The 16,794-nt window shown below is 43.2% G+C and overlaps 1 protein-coding gene across 2 annotated transcripts in view; it reads right to left on the bottom strand.

Moving 5' to 3' along the window:
- Positions 1 to 16,794, bottom strand: part of ABLIM2 (actin binding LIM protein family member 2) — a 954,368-nt gene that overhangs the window by 565,153 nt on the left and 372,421 nt on the right. For both annotated transcript variants that reach the window (XM_086964134.1, XM_086964133.1), the window contains exon 3: positions 2,415 to 2,598. In XM_086964134.1, coding sequence (XP_086820260.1) covers positions 2,415 to 2,598 — 184 coding nt within the window. The remainder of the gene's footprint in view (positions 1 to 2,414; positions 2,599 to 16,794) is intronic.

The raw sequence follows: 16,794 nt of genomic DNA on the forward strand, positions 1-16,794 counted from the left end.
TAATTTAATTGTAATTACGTAAATATGTATTTTTATTTTTATTTATTGATAATTAATAGTTGATTAATTATTAATTGGTAATTATTTTTTATTAATTGGTAACTAAGTTTTAGTTAATTGATTACTTGATAATTATGTTAATTGTTTCAATTCATTCTTTGGAGTGGGTTGTGGGTTATAAGGGAATAGGGTGGGAAGTAATTTAATTATAATTAAGTAAATATGTATTCATATTTATATGTATTGATAATTAATTGTTAATTAAATATTAATTGGTAATTACTTTTCATTATTTGGTATTTCTTTTATTTTATTACATTTTTGGTAATGAAAATTAATTGGTTGTTAATCAATTATTAATATATGATTAATGTTTAATAAATACCATTTATTGATATTTAAAATTAATTCATTATTAAATATTTTGTAATTGGTAATTAATTTTTAATTGGTATTGATAATTCATTTATTCCTATTTAAATATTAAATCATTACTTTCCCTACTGTTGCACTCTCTAGAGTGGAAATAGTAATTTTTACCCTCCCGCTATCCAACGCTTTTCCTACTATTGCACTCTCTGGAGTGGTAATAGTAATTTTTACCCTTCTGCTATCCAACACTTTCATTACTGTTGCACTCTCCGGAGTGGGAACAGTAATTTTTACCCTCTCGCGATCCAACGCTTTCCCTACTGTTGCACTCTTTGGAGTGGGAATAGTAATTTTTACCCTTCTGTTATCCAACGCTTTCCCTACTGTTGCACTCTCTGGAGTGGCAATAGTAAATTTTACCCTCCCGCTATCCCACGTTTTCCCTACTGTTGCACTCTTTGGAGTGGGAATATTAATTTTTACCCTCCCGCTATCCAACGCTTTGCCTACTGTTGCACTCTCTGGAGTGGAAATAGTAATTTTTACTCTCCCACTATCCAACGCTTTCCCTACTGTTGCACTCTCTGGAGTGGGAATAGTAATTTTTTCCCTCCTGCTATCCAATGCTTTCCCTACTGTTGCACTGTCTGGAGTGGGAATAGTAATGTTTACCCCTACGCTATCCAACGCTTTCCCTACTGTTGCACTCTCTGGAGTGGGAATAGTATTTTTTACCCTACCGCTATCCAAAGCTTTCCTTACTGTTGCACTCTCTGGAGTGGGAACAGTAATTTTTACCCCATGCTATCCAAAGCTTTCCCAACTGTTGCACTCATTGGAGTGGGAATAGTAATTTTTACCCCTACGCTATCCAACGCTTTACCTACTATTGCACTCATTGGAGTGGGTATAGTCATTTTTACCCCTTCGCTAGCCAACGCTTTCCCTACTGTTGCACTCTCTGGAGTGGGAATAGTCATTTCTACCCCGACGCTATCCAACGCTTTCACTACTGTTGCACTCATTATTAATTAACATACAAATTATTACTTTAATTATTTAAATTATTATACATTATTTACTTTTTATATTTAAATATGTTTATTTATATATATATATATGTCAATATAATGTTAATAATGTTCTAAATATTTTATAATTAAGATTAATAATTATTTTATAATATTATTAAGTAAATATATATTTAAAAAAATGTTTACATCACATTTATTATTTTTACATTTTAATCTTTGTTACATTATTTTAACTATGTTTTATTAAATTGTGTTTATTATTTAATTACTTTTATAGTATTTTAATACATTTAAACATTTTGATATTTTTGTTAACTATATTTTAACTTTCTATATTTTGGAATCGATATTTTAGTACTTATCTGTTTGTAGATAGGCATTCTATATTCTGTCCCTCGATATTTTGGAGTCAATATTTTTGTAAGTAGATATTCGGTCCCTCGATATTTAGCCACTGAACCCACACAAACAGACTCTCACCTGCACATATGCAAACAACGTAGATTTAAAAGCATTTTATTTTACCTTACCTCATTTACCAACAAAGATACCATTCCAGGTCCTGGTGCTTTATTTTACTAGAGTCATAGTAAATAACGTAGATTTATTCACCAATAGTATATTTAAACAAATGAGCAGAAGGTGGAGCCGAAACACCACAGGGCAAGCCGCTCTTGTGTTAATGGCATTGATTTTGCCAACTTTGAGGCCAGGCGTCACAAAGGCAGTGCCATTGGTCGCATGGGGCAAGCCAGAGGTCACATCTACAACCACTGGTGAACCCTAAATCACGATGGTGGTCATTGAACCAGGTATGTAAAGAAGGAAAAGAGGATGATCATCGTAATCAAGTAGATCCCATGTTCATACAAATCCTTGCTCCACAGGGGTTAAATTAAATTGTGCTAAATAAGAGAAACTTTGAACACCTCTGATGTAATCAGAAAAGAAAGAGTCATGCAATGAAAGATTCCAAAAAAGACTAAATATGAGATTCAAAAGTATTACCTGCAAACAGCACACACAAAACAATCAGGATGGTATGTCTTCCCCAGAGCTGAGACAACTTCTCCTTCAATAAAATTATCACAGCTAATGCACCGCGTGCCATACAGTCTCTGATAGTCCAATGTGCAGATGTAATCCTCCTTTCTCATGAAAAATCCTCCTTGAGCAAGGTCACAGCCACACACTGTCGATAAAAGAAAACCAAGAAAAATGATCACAAAGAAATTCACAAGTTGCTAACAAATTGATATATCCATATCGGAAGCTGTTCATGTTACAATTATAGCTCTACAATGTGACACCTTTTGAAATGCAAAAAGAATGAATATAACATATTTCAAAAGAAGTATGGTACATTACAGATTCAATATAGCTTATAGCAAAACATATTAAGAATAGAGAGGAAGAAATACATGAGTTAGTGAATGATATGAATGACATCTACTGAACTGAATTAGATAAAATACAAAAATAATTGTCAACCATGCTGAAATTAATATGACCCTCACTGAAAAAATATAGCAAGCACTGAAATGAATATAACATTAAAGAAATATGAGATTTGTTGAAGTGAATGACACTTTAAGAGAAATATGACACATGTTGAAATCAATATGGTGCGCTGTAATGAATACAAAATGAAATGAATATGACAAAGGTTAACCTATTCATATTTATATATATATGTATATATATATATATATATATATATTTATATATATATATATATATATATATATATATATATATATATATATATATATATATATATATATATTAAGTTCCACAAAGCACCCACGCTTGAGGCGCACTCACAGTCAGCTCACATCAGGTAAGGGAGAACCAGGTGCATCCTGCGCCATGCAGAACCTGACGCGTTTCGGGCCCCGCCCTTATTCATAGGTTCACTGCTGCTGGGTAACTGCCGCCAAAAAAACTACCAATGTTTAACCCCTCATTCTCATTTATTCAATTCAGGTGAGTCGGAACATCACACAATGCATGTTGGGATCGGTAGTTTCAAACATCATTCCCCAGTGGGCTGGAAGGCAGTCACTCCAGAAATTTGCAAAACATCAAGGGTGCACCGTTCTGTTACATCCCCGTTCAAGTTCTAAGCCTGACTGTCCCAATCCGCTGATGTACCCATCTGCAGTGGAGTCGCTCAATCCTGCGATGGTGCGCCCCCCGACCGGGTCGGCCGTCCAATATTAAGTTCCACAAAGCACCCACGCTTGAGGCGCACTCACAGTCAGCTCACATCAGGTAAGGGAAAACCAGGTGCATCCTGCGCCATGCAGAACCTGACGCGTTTCGGGCCCCGCCCTTATTCATAGGTTCACTGCTGCTGGGTAACTGCCGCCAAAAAAACTACCAATGTTTAACCCCTCATTCTCATTTATTCAATTCAGGTGAGTCGGAACATCACACAATGCATGTTGGGATCGGTAGTTTCAAACATCATTCCCCAGTGGGCTGGAAGGCAGTCACTCCAGAAATTTGCAAAACATCAAGGGTGCACCGTTCTGTTACATCCCCGTTCAAGTTCTAAGCCTGACTGTCCCAATCCGCTGATGTACCCATCTGCAGTGGAGTCGCTCAATCCTGCGATGGTGCGCCCCCCGACCGGGTCGGCCGTCCAATATTAAGTTCCACAAAGCACCCACGCTTGAGGCGCACTCACAGTCAGCTCACATCAGGTAAGGGAAAACCAGGTGCATCCTGCGCCATGCAGAACCTGACGCGTTTCGGGCCCCGCCCTTATTCATAGGTTCACTGCTGCTGGGTAACTGCCGCCAAAAAAACTACCAATGTTTAACCCCTCATTCTCATTTATTCAATTCAGGTGAGTCGGAACATCACACAATGCATGTTGGGATCGGTAGTTTCAAACATCATTCCCCAGTGGGCTGGAAGGCAGTCACTCCAGAAATTTGCAAAACATCAAGGGTGCACCGTTCTGTTACATCCCCGTTCAAGTTCTAAGCCTGACTGTCCCAATCCGCTGATGTACCCATCTGCAGTGGAGTCGCTCAATCCTGCGATGGTGCGCCCCCCGACCGGGTCAGCCGTCCAATATTAAGTTCCACAAAGCACCCACGCTTGAGGCGCACTCACAGTCAGCTCACATCAGGTAAGGGAGAACCAGGTGCATCCTGCGCCATGCAGAACCTGACGCGTTTCGGGCCCCGCCCTTATTCATAGGTTCACTGCTGCTGGGTAACTGCCGCCAAAAAAACTACCAATGTTTAACCCCTCATTCTCATTTATTCAATTCAGGTGAGTCGGAACATCACACAATGCATGTTGGGATCGGTAGTTTCAAACATCATTCCCCAGTGGGCTGGAAGGCAGTCACTCCAGAAATTTGCAAAACATCAAGGGTGCACCGTTCTGTTACATCCCCGTTCAAGTTCTAAGCCTGACTGTCCCAATCCGCTGATGTACCCATCTGCAGTGGAGTCGCTCAATCCTGCGATGGTGCGCCCCCCGACCGGGTCGGCCGTCCAATATTAAGTTCCACAAAGCACCCACGCTTGAGGCGCACTCACAGTCAGCTCACATCAGGTAAGGGAGAACCAGGTGCATCCTGCGCCATGCAGAACCTGACGCGTTTCGGGCCCCGCCCTTATTCATAGGTTCACTGCTGCTGGGTAACTGCCGCCAAAAAAACTACCAATGTTTAACCCCTCATTCTCATTTATTCAATTCAGGTGAGTCGGAACATCACACAATGCATGTTGGGATCGGTAGTTTCAAACATCATTCCCCAGTGGGCTGGAAGGCAGTCACTCCAGAAATTTGCAAAACATCAAGGGTGCACCGTTCTGTTACATCCCCGTTCAAGTTCTAAGCCTGACTGTCCCAATCCGCTGATGTACCCATCTGCAGTGGAGTCGCTCAATCCTGCGATGGTGCGCCCCCCGACCGGGTCGGCCGTCCAATATTAAGTTCCACAAAGCACCCACGCTTGAGGCGCACTCACAGTCAGCTCACATCAGGTAAGGGAGAACCAGGTGCATCCTGCGCCATGCAGAACCTGACGCGTTTCGGGCCCCGCCCTTATTCATAGGTTCACTGCTGCTGGGTAACTGCCGCCAAAAAAACTACCAATGTTTAACCCCTCATTCTCATTTATTCAATTCAGGTGAGTCGGAACATCACACAATGCATGTTGGGATCGGTAGTTTCAAACATCATTCCCCAGTGGGCTGGAAGGCAGTCACTCCAGAAATTTGCAAAACATCAAGGGTGCACCGTTCTGTTACATCCCCGTTCAAGTTCTAAGCCTGACTGTCCCAATCCGCTGATGTACCCATCTGCAGTGGAGTCGCTCAATCCTGCGATGGTGCGCCCCCCGACCGGGTCGGCCGTCCAATATTAAGTTCCACAAAGCACCCACGCTTGAGGCGCACTCACAGTCAGCTCACATCAGGTAAGGGAGAACCAGGTGCATCCTGCGCCATGCAGAACCTGACGCGTTTCGGGCCCCGCCCTTATTCATAGGTTCACTGTTGCTGGGTAACTGCCGCCAAAAAAACTACCAATGTTTAACCCCTCATTCTCATTTATTCAATTCAGGTGAGTCGGAACATCACACAATGCATGTTGGGATCGGTAGTTTCAAACATCATTCCCCAGTGGGCTGGAAGGCAGTCACTCCAGAAATTTGCAAAACATCAAGGGTGCACCGTTCTGTTACATCCCCGTTCAAGTTCTAAGCCTGACTGTCCCAATCCGCTGATGTACCCATCTGCAGTGGAGTCGCTCAATCCTGCGATGGTGCGCCCCCCGACCGGGTCGGCCGTCCAATATTAAGTTCCACAAAGCACCCACGCTTGGTAGTTTTTTTGGCGGCAGTTACCCAGCAGCAGTGAACCTATGAATAAGGGCGGGGCCCGAAACGCGTCAGGTTCTGCATGGCGCAGGATGCACCTGGTTCTCCCTTACCTGATGTGAGCTGACTGTGAGTGCGCCTCAAGCGTGGGTGCTTTGTGGAACTTAATATTGGACGGCCGACCCGGTCGGGGGGCGCACCATCGCAGGATTGAGCGACTCCACTGCAGATGGGTACATCAGCGGATTGGGACAGTCAGGCTTAGAACTTGAACGGGGATGTAACAGAACGGTGCACCCTTGATGTTTTGCAAATTTCTGGAGTGACTGCCTTCCAGCCCACTGGGGAATGATGTTTGAAACTACCGATCCCAACATGCATTGTGTGATGTTCCGACTCACCTGAATTGAATAAATGAGAATGAGGGGTTAAACATTGGTAGTTTTTTTGGCGGCAGTTACCCAGCAGCAGTGAACCTATGAATAAGGGCGGGGCCCGAAACGCGTCAGGTTCTGCATGGCGCAGGATGCACCTGGTTCTCCCTTACCTGATGTGAGCTGACTGTGAGTGCGCCTCAAGCGTGGGTGCTTTGTGGAACTTAATATTGGACGGCCGACCCGGTCGGGGGGCGCACCATCGCAGGATTGAGCGACTCCACTGCAGATGGGTACATCAGCGGATTGGGACAGTCAGGCTTAGAACTTGAACGGGGATGTAACAGAACGGTGCACCCTTGATGTTTTGCAAATTTCTGGAGTGACTGCCTTCCAGCCCACTGGGGAATGATGTTTGAAACTACCGATCCCAACATGCATTGTGTGATGTTCCGACTCACCTGAATTGAATAAATGAGAATGAGGGGTTAAACATTGGTAGTTTTTTTGGCGGCAGTTACCCAGCAGCAGTGAACCTATGAATAAGGGCGGGGCCCGAAACGCGTCAGGTTCTGCATGGCGCAGGATGCACCTGGTTCTCCCTTACCTGATGTGAGCTGACTGTGAGTGCGCCTCAAGCGTGGGTGCTTTGTGGAACTTAATATTGGACGGCCGACCCGGTCGGGGGGCGCACCATCGCAGGATTGAGCGACTCCACTGCAGATGGGTACATCAGCGGATTGGGACAGTCAGGCTTAGAACTTGAACGGGGATGTAACAGAACGGTGCACCCTTGATGTTTTGCAAATTTCTGGAGTGACTGCCTTCCAGCCCACTGGGGAATGATGTTTGAAACTACCGATCCCAACATGCATTGTGTGATGTTCCGACTCACCTGAATTGAATAAATGAGAATGAGGGGTTAAACATTGGTAGTTTTTTTGGCGGCAGTTACCCAGCAGCAGTGAACCTATGAATAAGGGCGGGGCCCGAAACGCGTCAGGTTCTGCATGGCGCAGGATGCACCTGGTTCTCCCTTACCTGATGTGAGCTGACTGTGAGTGCGCCTCAAGCGTGGGTGCTTTGTGGAACTTAATATTGGACGGCCGACCCGGTCGGGGGGCGCACCATCGCAGGATTGAGCGACTCCACTGCAGATGGGTACATCAGCGGATTGGGACAGTCAGGCTTAGAACTTGAACGGGGATGTAACAGAACGGTGCACCCTTGATGTTTTGCAAATTTCTGGAGTGACTGCCTTCCAGCCCACTGGGGAATGATGTTTGAAACTACCGATCCCAACATGCATTGTGTGATGTTCCGACTCACCTGAATTGAATAAATGAGAATGAGGGGTTAAACATTGGTAGTTTTTTTGGCGGCAGTTACCCAGCAGCAGTGAACCTATGAATAAGGGCGGGGCCCGAAACGCGTCAGGTTCTGCATGGCGCAGGATGCACCTGGTTCTCCCTTACCTGATGTGAGCTGACTGTGAGTGCGCCTCAAGCGTGGGTGCTTTGTGGAACTTAATATTGGACGGCCGACCCGGTCGGGGGGCGCACCATCGCAGGATTGAGCGACTCCACTGCAGATGGGTACATCAGCGGATTGGGACAGTCAGGCTTAGAACTTGAACGGGGATGTAACAGAACGGTGCACCCTTGATGTTTTGCAAATTTCTGGAGTGACTGCCTTCCAGCCCACTGGGGAATGATGTTTGAAACTACCGATCCCAACATGCATTGTGTGATGTTCCGACTCACCTGAATTGAATAAATGAGAATGAGGGGTTAAACATTGGTAGTTTTTTTGGCGGCAGTTACCCAGCAGCAGTGAACCTATGAATAAGGGCGGGGCCCGAAACGCGTCAGGTTCTGCATGGCGCAGGATGCACCTGGTTCTCCCTTACCTGATGTGAGCTGACTGTGAGTGCGCCTCAAGCGTGGGTGCTTTGTGGAACTTAATATTGGACGGCCGACCCGGTCGGGGGGCGCACCATCGCAGGATTGAGCGACTCCACTGCAGATGGGTACATCAGCGGATTGGGACAGTCAGGCTTAGAACTTGAACGGGGATGTAACAGAACGGTGCACCCTTGATGTTTTGCAAATTTCTGGAGTGACTGCCTTCCAGCCCACTGGGGAATGATGTTTGAAACTACCGATCCCAACATGCATTGTGTGATGTTCCGACTCACCTGAATTGAATAAATGAGAATGAGGGGTTAAACATTGGTAGTTTTTTTGGCGGCAGTTACCCAGCAGCAGTGAACCTATGAATAAGGGCGGGGCCCGAAACGCGTCAGGTTCTGCATGGCGCAGGATGCACCTGGTTCTCCCTTACCTGATGTGAGCTGACTGTGAGTGCGCCTCAAGCGTGGGTGCTTTGTGGAACTTAATATTGGACGGCCGACCCGGTCGGGGGGCGCACCATCGCAGGATTGAGCGACTCCACTGCAGATGGGTACATCAGCGGATTGGGACAGTCAGGCTTAGAACTTGAACGGGGATGTAACAGAACGGTGCACCCTTGATGTTTTGCAAATTTCTGGAGTGACTGCCTTCCAGCCCACTGGGGAATGATGTTTGAAACTACCGATCCCAACATGCATTGTGTGATGTTCCGACTCACCTGAATTGAATAAATGAGAATGAGGGGTTAAACATTGGTAGTTTTTTTGGCGGCAGTTACCCAGCAGCAGTGAACCTATGAATAAGGGCGGGGCCCGAAACGCGTCGGGGTTCTGCGTGGCGCTGGATGCACCTGGTTCTCCCTTACCTGATGTGAGCTGACTGTGAGTGCGCCTCAAGCGTGGGTGCTTTGTGGAACTTAATATTGGACGGCCGACCCGGTCGGGGGCGCACCATCGCAGGATTGAGCGACTCCACTGCAGATGGGTACATCAGCGGATTGGGACAGTCAGGCTTAGAACTTGAACGGGGATGTAACAGAACGGTGCACCCTTGATGTTTTGCAAATTTCTGGAGTGACTGCCTTCCAGCCCACTGGGGAATGATGTTTGAAACTACCGATCCCAACATGCATTGTGTGATGTTCCGACTCACCTGAATTGAATAAATGAGAATGAGGGGTTAAACATTGGTAGTTTTTTTGGCGGCAGTTACCCAGCAGCAGTGAACCTATGAATAAGGGCGGGGCCCGAAACGCGTCAGGTTCTGCATGGCGCAGGATGCACCTGGTTCTCCCTTACCTGATGTGAGCTGACTGTGAGTGCGCCTCAAGCGTGGGTGCTTTGTGGAACTTAATATTGGACGGCCGACCCGGTCGGGGGGCGCACCATCGCAGGATTGAGCGACTCCACTGCAGATGGGTACATCAGCGGATTGGGACAGTCAGGCTTAGAACTTGAACGGGGATGTAACAGAACGGTGCACCCTTGATGTTTTGCAAATTTCTGGAGTGACTGCCTTCCAGCCCACTGGGGAATGATGTTTGAAACTACCGATCCCAACATGCATTGTGTGATGTTCCGACTCACCTGAATTGAATAAATGAGAATGAGGGGTTAAACATTGGTAGTTTTTTTGGCGGCAGTTACCCAGCAGCAGTGAACCTATGAATAAGGGCGGGGCCCGAAACGCGTCAGGTTCTGCATGGCGCAGGATGCACCTGGTTCTCCCTTACCTGATGTGAGCTGACTGTGAGTGCGCCTCAAGCGTGGGTGCTTTGTGGAACTTAATATATATATATATATATATATATATATATATATATATATATATATATATATATATATATGTTTAGCTGCTCCGCCAAAGCCGCCGCTGGCTGCGTAGTGGGTGCTGCGACTCGCGAGGACGGTCTCGCACATATATCGCTAATTTCCAAAAAGGAATGTCGCGCACTCTCGGGCTGAATTCAAAATATCCAATAAAGATGACACATACCCAGTAGTAAGGCATTTTGCCAAAGTACATAACAGCAGAAGTTTCACTTCAGGTATCAGGCCATTGTCTGTTTTACTGTCATTTCACTGCTAGCGCCTTGAAACCTCCGGGTGAATTGTGCTCTTTATAAGAATATGTGACAATGACATTGACTTTGACATTGACATTGACATAGGCTGTTTTGATTTGAAGTACGATATAATTTGACACCAGTTGAAATCTTGTATTGCAATTCCTTTAAGATACGACTAAGTTAATTTGCTTTTGTCTATGATTTGGATTATCATTCACTTTGGTTCTTTTTATGTTTGTTGAGCAAACAAGGCCCATTTAGGGCTCGATCATGCACATATGTCATCAGAAAATAAAACATAAACAATGCAGAAACAGAGGTCTAATCAGTATATAGACCATATATCATTAATGTATATCTTTCATACATTGCAAATATGTATACAGTTAGGTGATAGCGAATTGTTGCCAATTTAGGTAGCTGCTCGTATAGGGGAGCAGCCCAAGCCCATGTAAGGGCGAGATCTGTGAAAATCAAATGTTTTGGGATTCACCCAGGAACAAAATAAATAATTACATATTTATAGAATTATAGATGATATGTATGTGCTTGCTCTATTTATCATTATGGTCTATATATTGCAATGACAAAGTGAAAATTGACATATTACAAAATGTCCCCGACATTAACCATCGATTTGTGTAAGGCAACATCAGTAGCCCATCATTTATGTTTATGCAAATTCAGCTGGCCAATGAAATTGACACATACAATGTGAAACATGAGAAATGTTGACTGACATTGACAAAGTCCAGGAGGCTGAGACGCGTTTGTCAGTTTTTTTTGCAAGCAAGACATAATAAATTTTGAATCCAGCCCGAGAGTGCACAACATTCCTTTTTTGGAAACTGGATAAACAATTTTGAAATGAATATACTAAAAGTTGTAAAGAATATGATTGAACTTGAAATTAATATTAGAATTATTGTTAAGAATATGACTGGTGTTGAAATGAATATGACACACATTAGCTGGAATAAGCTCATATTGAAATAAATAAGGCACACATTAGAATGACCATAACACACATGAACATTGATATGAGACGTGCTGAAGTTACTATCTCATGTTAAAACAAACATGACACATGCTTAAATGAACATGACATTTATTGAAATGAGTGTTAAAGTGATTGTGGCTTACATTAAAAAAATTGTTTTATATGCATTGGAATGAATATGGAATAGTTTACCAGGAAAATGACACACATTTCGAATTAGCATGGCATGTGCGTACAATTGGGCTCAGGAAGCATGTAAGTAAAAGCTATATTAAGCAATTCCAGAAAGGTCTGTGTCAGATCAGAGCTAGAGAGCAACTGCCAGACATGGAACCCTTACATCTCAATGCCATGTAAAGGACTACTATCACAGAACATCCCTAAACAGTCTGTAATTGAGCACCATTACATCACAGCAATCTTACATATATACTTAATAGATAACCCTACATTTTCCATTCAAATGATCAATGTTTCCCCTAAGGGAACAAAACATAAATTATAGCAAGACAAAAGAAAAAACTTAATAGTCATAAAACTGTTGATACAGTATAGACCACACCTTTTTAGGTGTAGCACAACACTACCCACAATATGGTCTTTTCATCTTCAAGGCAAGGTAATAGTATGACTAGAACTTGTGGTCTGTTGTTCATGACTCACATTGCTTCCATTTGAATCTTCATCAGGAACATGAATAGAAACTTGTTCTTGGTCGACTTCCCTGGCATCACTCTGAAGACAAAGCTCTTCACCACCACAATCACAACAGTCATCATCTCACAACCACACTGGAGAATAATGACTTCCTACTCAACGGTCATTCCTCCAATTCATGATCCTGTTACATCTGTATAATTTACTAAAATGTCTACTACCCTTCCTTGTCCTAATCTCCAGCTTCTAAATTTAGAGCCTTAGCACCATGCATATGATCAGTTTTCTTTGTATGCCCTCTGTGCTGTCTTTACATTTTCCTTAACACCAGAAGGAGACTACACTTCATTTCATTAAATGGATATCCAAGCCACATTAAAACTTAAAAGGACTGAGGGCCATATGTATGAAGCTCAAATGGGTTCGCAAACGCCGAAATTCTCGGCGTTTGCGAACTCATTTTCGCTAAATGGTATGTATGTAGCAAATTTGAGTGCAAAATAGGGAATCGCAAATTTGCGATTCCTTATTTTGCGATTGCATTTAAGGAATTGCAAATTTTGCGATTCTTTAAATGCAATGTATGAAGCACCCAAGTTGTGCGATTTCTCATTAAGAAATCGCAAATTACCACCAACTTGAAGTTGGTAGTAATTTGCGATTTCTTTCACAAAAGCACTTTTTTGCATTTGTGAAGGTGCCATGTGGCATACATACATGCCCTTAGGTCATGTATGTGCGACATATGCGCACACATGTGAATTTCAGGGGTGCATCAGGGTGTCCTTATGACACCCTTGCACCTTTGAAATTATCCTCAATTTGCGAATCTCAAATTACGAATCGCAAATTGAGAAAAACTTCACATTCATTCCTATGGGCCTTCTGGCCCATAGAAATAAATGGGAAATTATTTCTTAATTGCGATTCACAATTTGCAAATGGCAATTAAGGAATTTTAAGAAATCGAAAAAAAAATCGATTTCCTACATAATACCAATTTGCAAATCTCAAATAGCGATTTCTAAAAAATCGCTATTTGAGATTCGAAAATCTGGATGCTGATACATCTGCCCCTGAATTTTGTGAGAGTGGGTGTTACTGTATGCCAAAATAAATTTCTTGAGTTTATTCTGCCAACATTACCAATGGCTATCTGAACACTTCTCGTTTTAACTCTATTAAAGTGTTCTGTTGCAACATTACCATCCGGATGATGATAGGAAGTATGCTTCAACTCAATCACAATGTGAGACAAGGAGGTCGTTTTATATTATCAGACAGAAACTGAGGACCATTATCACTGAAGATCCATTTAGGAATAGCTTCCTGTAAAAATACTTCATTCAGAAATTTCACTAACGCTACAGAGTCAGCATTGCTCAGACTACCCACTTCCGACCATTGAAAAAAAATATACAAAAGTACAATTAGATGTGGAAGAACCAAAAACATCTAAATTGGGCCTAAAAATAAAAATTGCTAAACGTCCCAAGGATTCTCAGGACATTTATTGGGCACTTTAAATGTGACTTCGGATTTGTCAGCTCCAGCACACTCAACATAGGTTTGCACAACCGACCCCAAGCCACCGGGGTTGCCTTGTGAAATATTATGCTCAGAATGATTGGTTATGGTGACAAGTCAATGACAAAGACTATATGCCTAATTGTTTATTATGAAACGCTATGAAAAAGGCCGTATATTGATTGTGAAAAGCATATGGTAAAATAAACAGGCCTTCAAGGGGGGATTGTTCTTACTCTGCGTGTGTTATGAGCAGTGGAATGGTACCAGATGAGCATTTCTTTTTTACATTCTCTTACATGCCTTTGTGAATCACCCCAGAACGTGCAACTCTATCAGAAAGGGAGCAAAGAGGGCACAGCCTTGCTATTTGTACTAACTGTATATGAATATTCCCCGAACAGTCCCATGTTATACGTTTTGGAGCCAATTCAAATTGGCATGTAAAAGTACATAAAAGAATACTCAGGAGTACTTCTTTACATACTCCAATGTGCCTTTGTGAATAGGCCTCAGTGTATCAATTGACAATGGGCCTCCAAATTAAACCTAGTGATGAACATCAAACAACAGACTTACCCTTGAACTTACAAAGAGCAATATTGCACACCAGGAGCACAAAACAGGAAGGATGCCCCACTTTGCCCTACAACAATGCTGAAAACTTGCCAGTTGTACTTCTTAGATATACGACTCACTTCGGTGCACATCCTAAAGTGAGACCACAGGAGAAGAGGGCACTTTTTAGACTCAATTAACCCCCTACTTCACCTGAAAGGCCAGACATCACCCCCCAAAAACAATATCCATCTTACAGCGCAGCAGCAACATGCTGCTATACACATTAATTAGTATGAGACCGGCTGGTTGCAGACAGTTGCTAATGGTCCACTATCTGTCTCCAAAGCAGTGGGGCAAGCTGCATACACAGGCAACACCTATAGTCAATCTACAATATGCAGATGACATAGTGCTCCTCTCAAAAACCCCGATCGGTTTACGTTTGATTTCCAAATTCGCGTTATACATCACCAAAGCACAATTAACAATAAACCTTAAAAAATCAAACATCTTATGCTTCTCCAGCTCCAGAAAGAAAAAACCTAAATTTGTATTGAGGATAAATTCTTCTACATTGACACAGGTGGACAAATATAAATATTTGGGCATCTCACTCGACCATCAATTAAAGTACAACCACCATTCAGAACTGGGGAAATCAAAAGCCAAACAGCTTCATTTCGCTTTTAAAACGATACAAACACATCTAAGAGGTAGTTCTACCGGCCATATGTTAAAGATCGTAGCCGCCAAATTTTTGCCATCGCTCACATATGGCTCGGAAATGATGGCAACCAGGGACTCCACTGTGCTAAATCTAGCCAAATCCAGACTGTTTAAAAGTCTTTTTTTGATCCCGAGACACATGTCACAAGCCCAAATACGTTAGGAATATGGACTAACCAATCAGACTCCGGCTAGACAAGGCGCTCTGGCCAAGTACTACTGGCGCATGAGGGACGCTGAAGATAACACCGTAGCCCATTTTTGCTGGCTAGAGGTCGAAAAACAGGCCGGGTCCTCCAATTCAACATACAAATCCCTAAGGCAAGTGCTTGTTTCACTAAAGTTGGAAGAATCCTGGCACTTACCTGTATCATACAACGCTTTTAAACATCTTACCAATAAAGCCATCAAAGAAGCATCGCTGCTAATGGACAAAGCCGCAGTGGCAGGAAAAAGCCATGCCTAGATTGTGTTGCCAACTTACAAATATCTGAAACCTCAGCCAAACCTGCAAGATTGTTTCAGGGACCACTATAAGAGGAAATTAAGCCTTCTGAGATTGGGAAGCTTCCCGAGTAAGGACCTCACCCCAAGTGGCAACGGTCCTGGTCAACTTCCGCCTGTCGCCTCTGTGGCAACGCCATAGAGTCTTTATTGCACTTAATATGCATATGCCCGGCACTGCATAAACAAAGGAAAACGCTTTTGCTACCCCTTCTAAGAGAAGCACAGGTGCGAACTTGCAGGGCGGCTTTGATAGAATGCCTAAGCGGGTCCCGGATACAACTAGCCTGCAAAACTATAAAATTTCTGGCTCATGCCGCAGAAGAGCTAGAAAACATGGAAGTAATTAAAAACAATCTTGACCAACCGGCCTTATCATGGCTGCCCCTGGACCCCATTTCTCTTCTTAATGGACATCCCCTTATTCTCACTTTTTCAGGCTGTGTTCTCTAATCTGAGTCAAAATGTGTATCTCCCACCGAACTCACTTATTCCCCAAAGTATTTGCACTTTTTCTTAGAACAATCATCAGTCTTTTTGCAGTTCCTATGAGATAGTCATATCCCCCCCTAGCCATTTCCTTAAAACTTTACACTGCGATTGTATACTTGTGTAAGTTTGTTAAGATAATGCTTCTTTCCCCTTTTCTGTGATTTTATTGCTGTTTTTTATGCCGATTTTACGATGTACATGCTGTTTGTATGGTGGTAAGACCCACCCTTTTATGATTTTTATAAATCAAATAAAAGTATATTATCTGCATACACAGGCACACTACATGACATTTCTGCATACATCACACAGCACTAAACAAGACCAGAGATCCATGAGTGTTTTTTTCGGGAAGCATCATTTACCTCGCAATCTTTACATTGACCAGTCTTCACAAAGAGGTTGGTAGCCCTGCAGGCGATGTTACCACGTGTTACTTTAGCACACACGTCGTTACAACAACTTCCTGCATGGGGGGGCACTTTGTTGGACTCGTGTTGGATGTTTAAGTCCAACACCTTCCCTACTCTTGCGTAGGCTGGAGTTGGAATAGTATTTTACACTATTCCAAACTCCTGCGCCCCCAAAAGTAAGTCATTAATACAGGTTGCGTGCTAAAGTAACAAATGGTAACATTGCACACGGGGTACTGACTGAATGGCTGAGGCATGTGGGGTAAATGCCTGCGGGGGTTCTGTCATACAATCGCTTTTTGCTAGA

The sequence above is a fragment of the Lissotriton vulgaris genome, chromosome 3_2, assembly GCF_964263255.1.
Source record: "Lissotriton vulgaris chromosome 3_2, aLisVul1.2, whole genome shotgun sequence".
In the NCBI taxonomy this organism is placed as follows: domain Eukaryota; kingdom Metazoa; phylum Chordata; class Amphibia; order Caudata; family Salamandridae; genus Lissotriton; species Lissotriton vulgaris.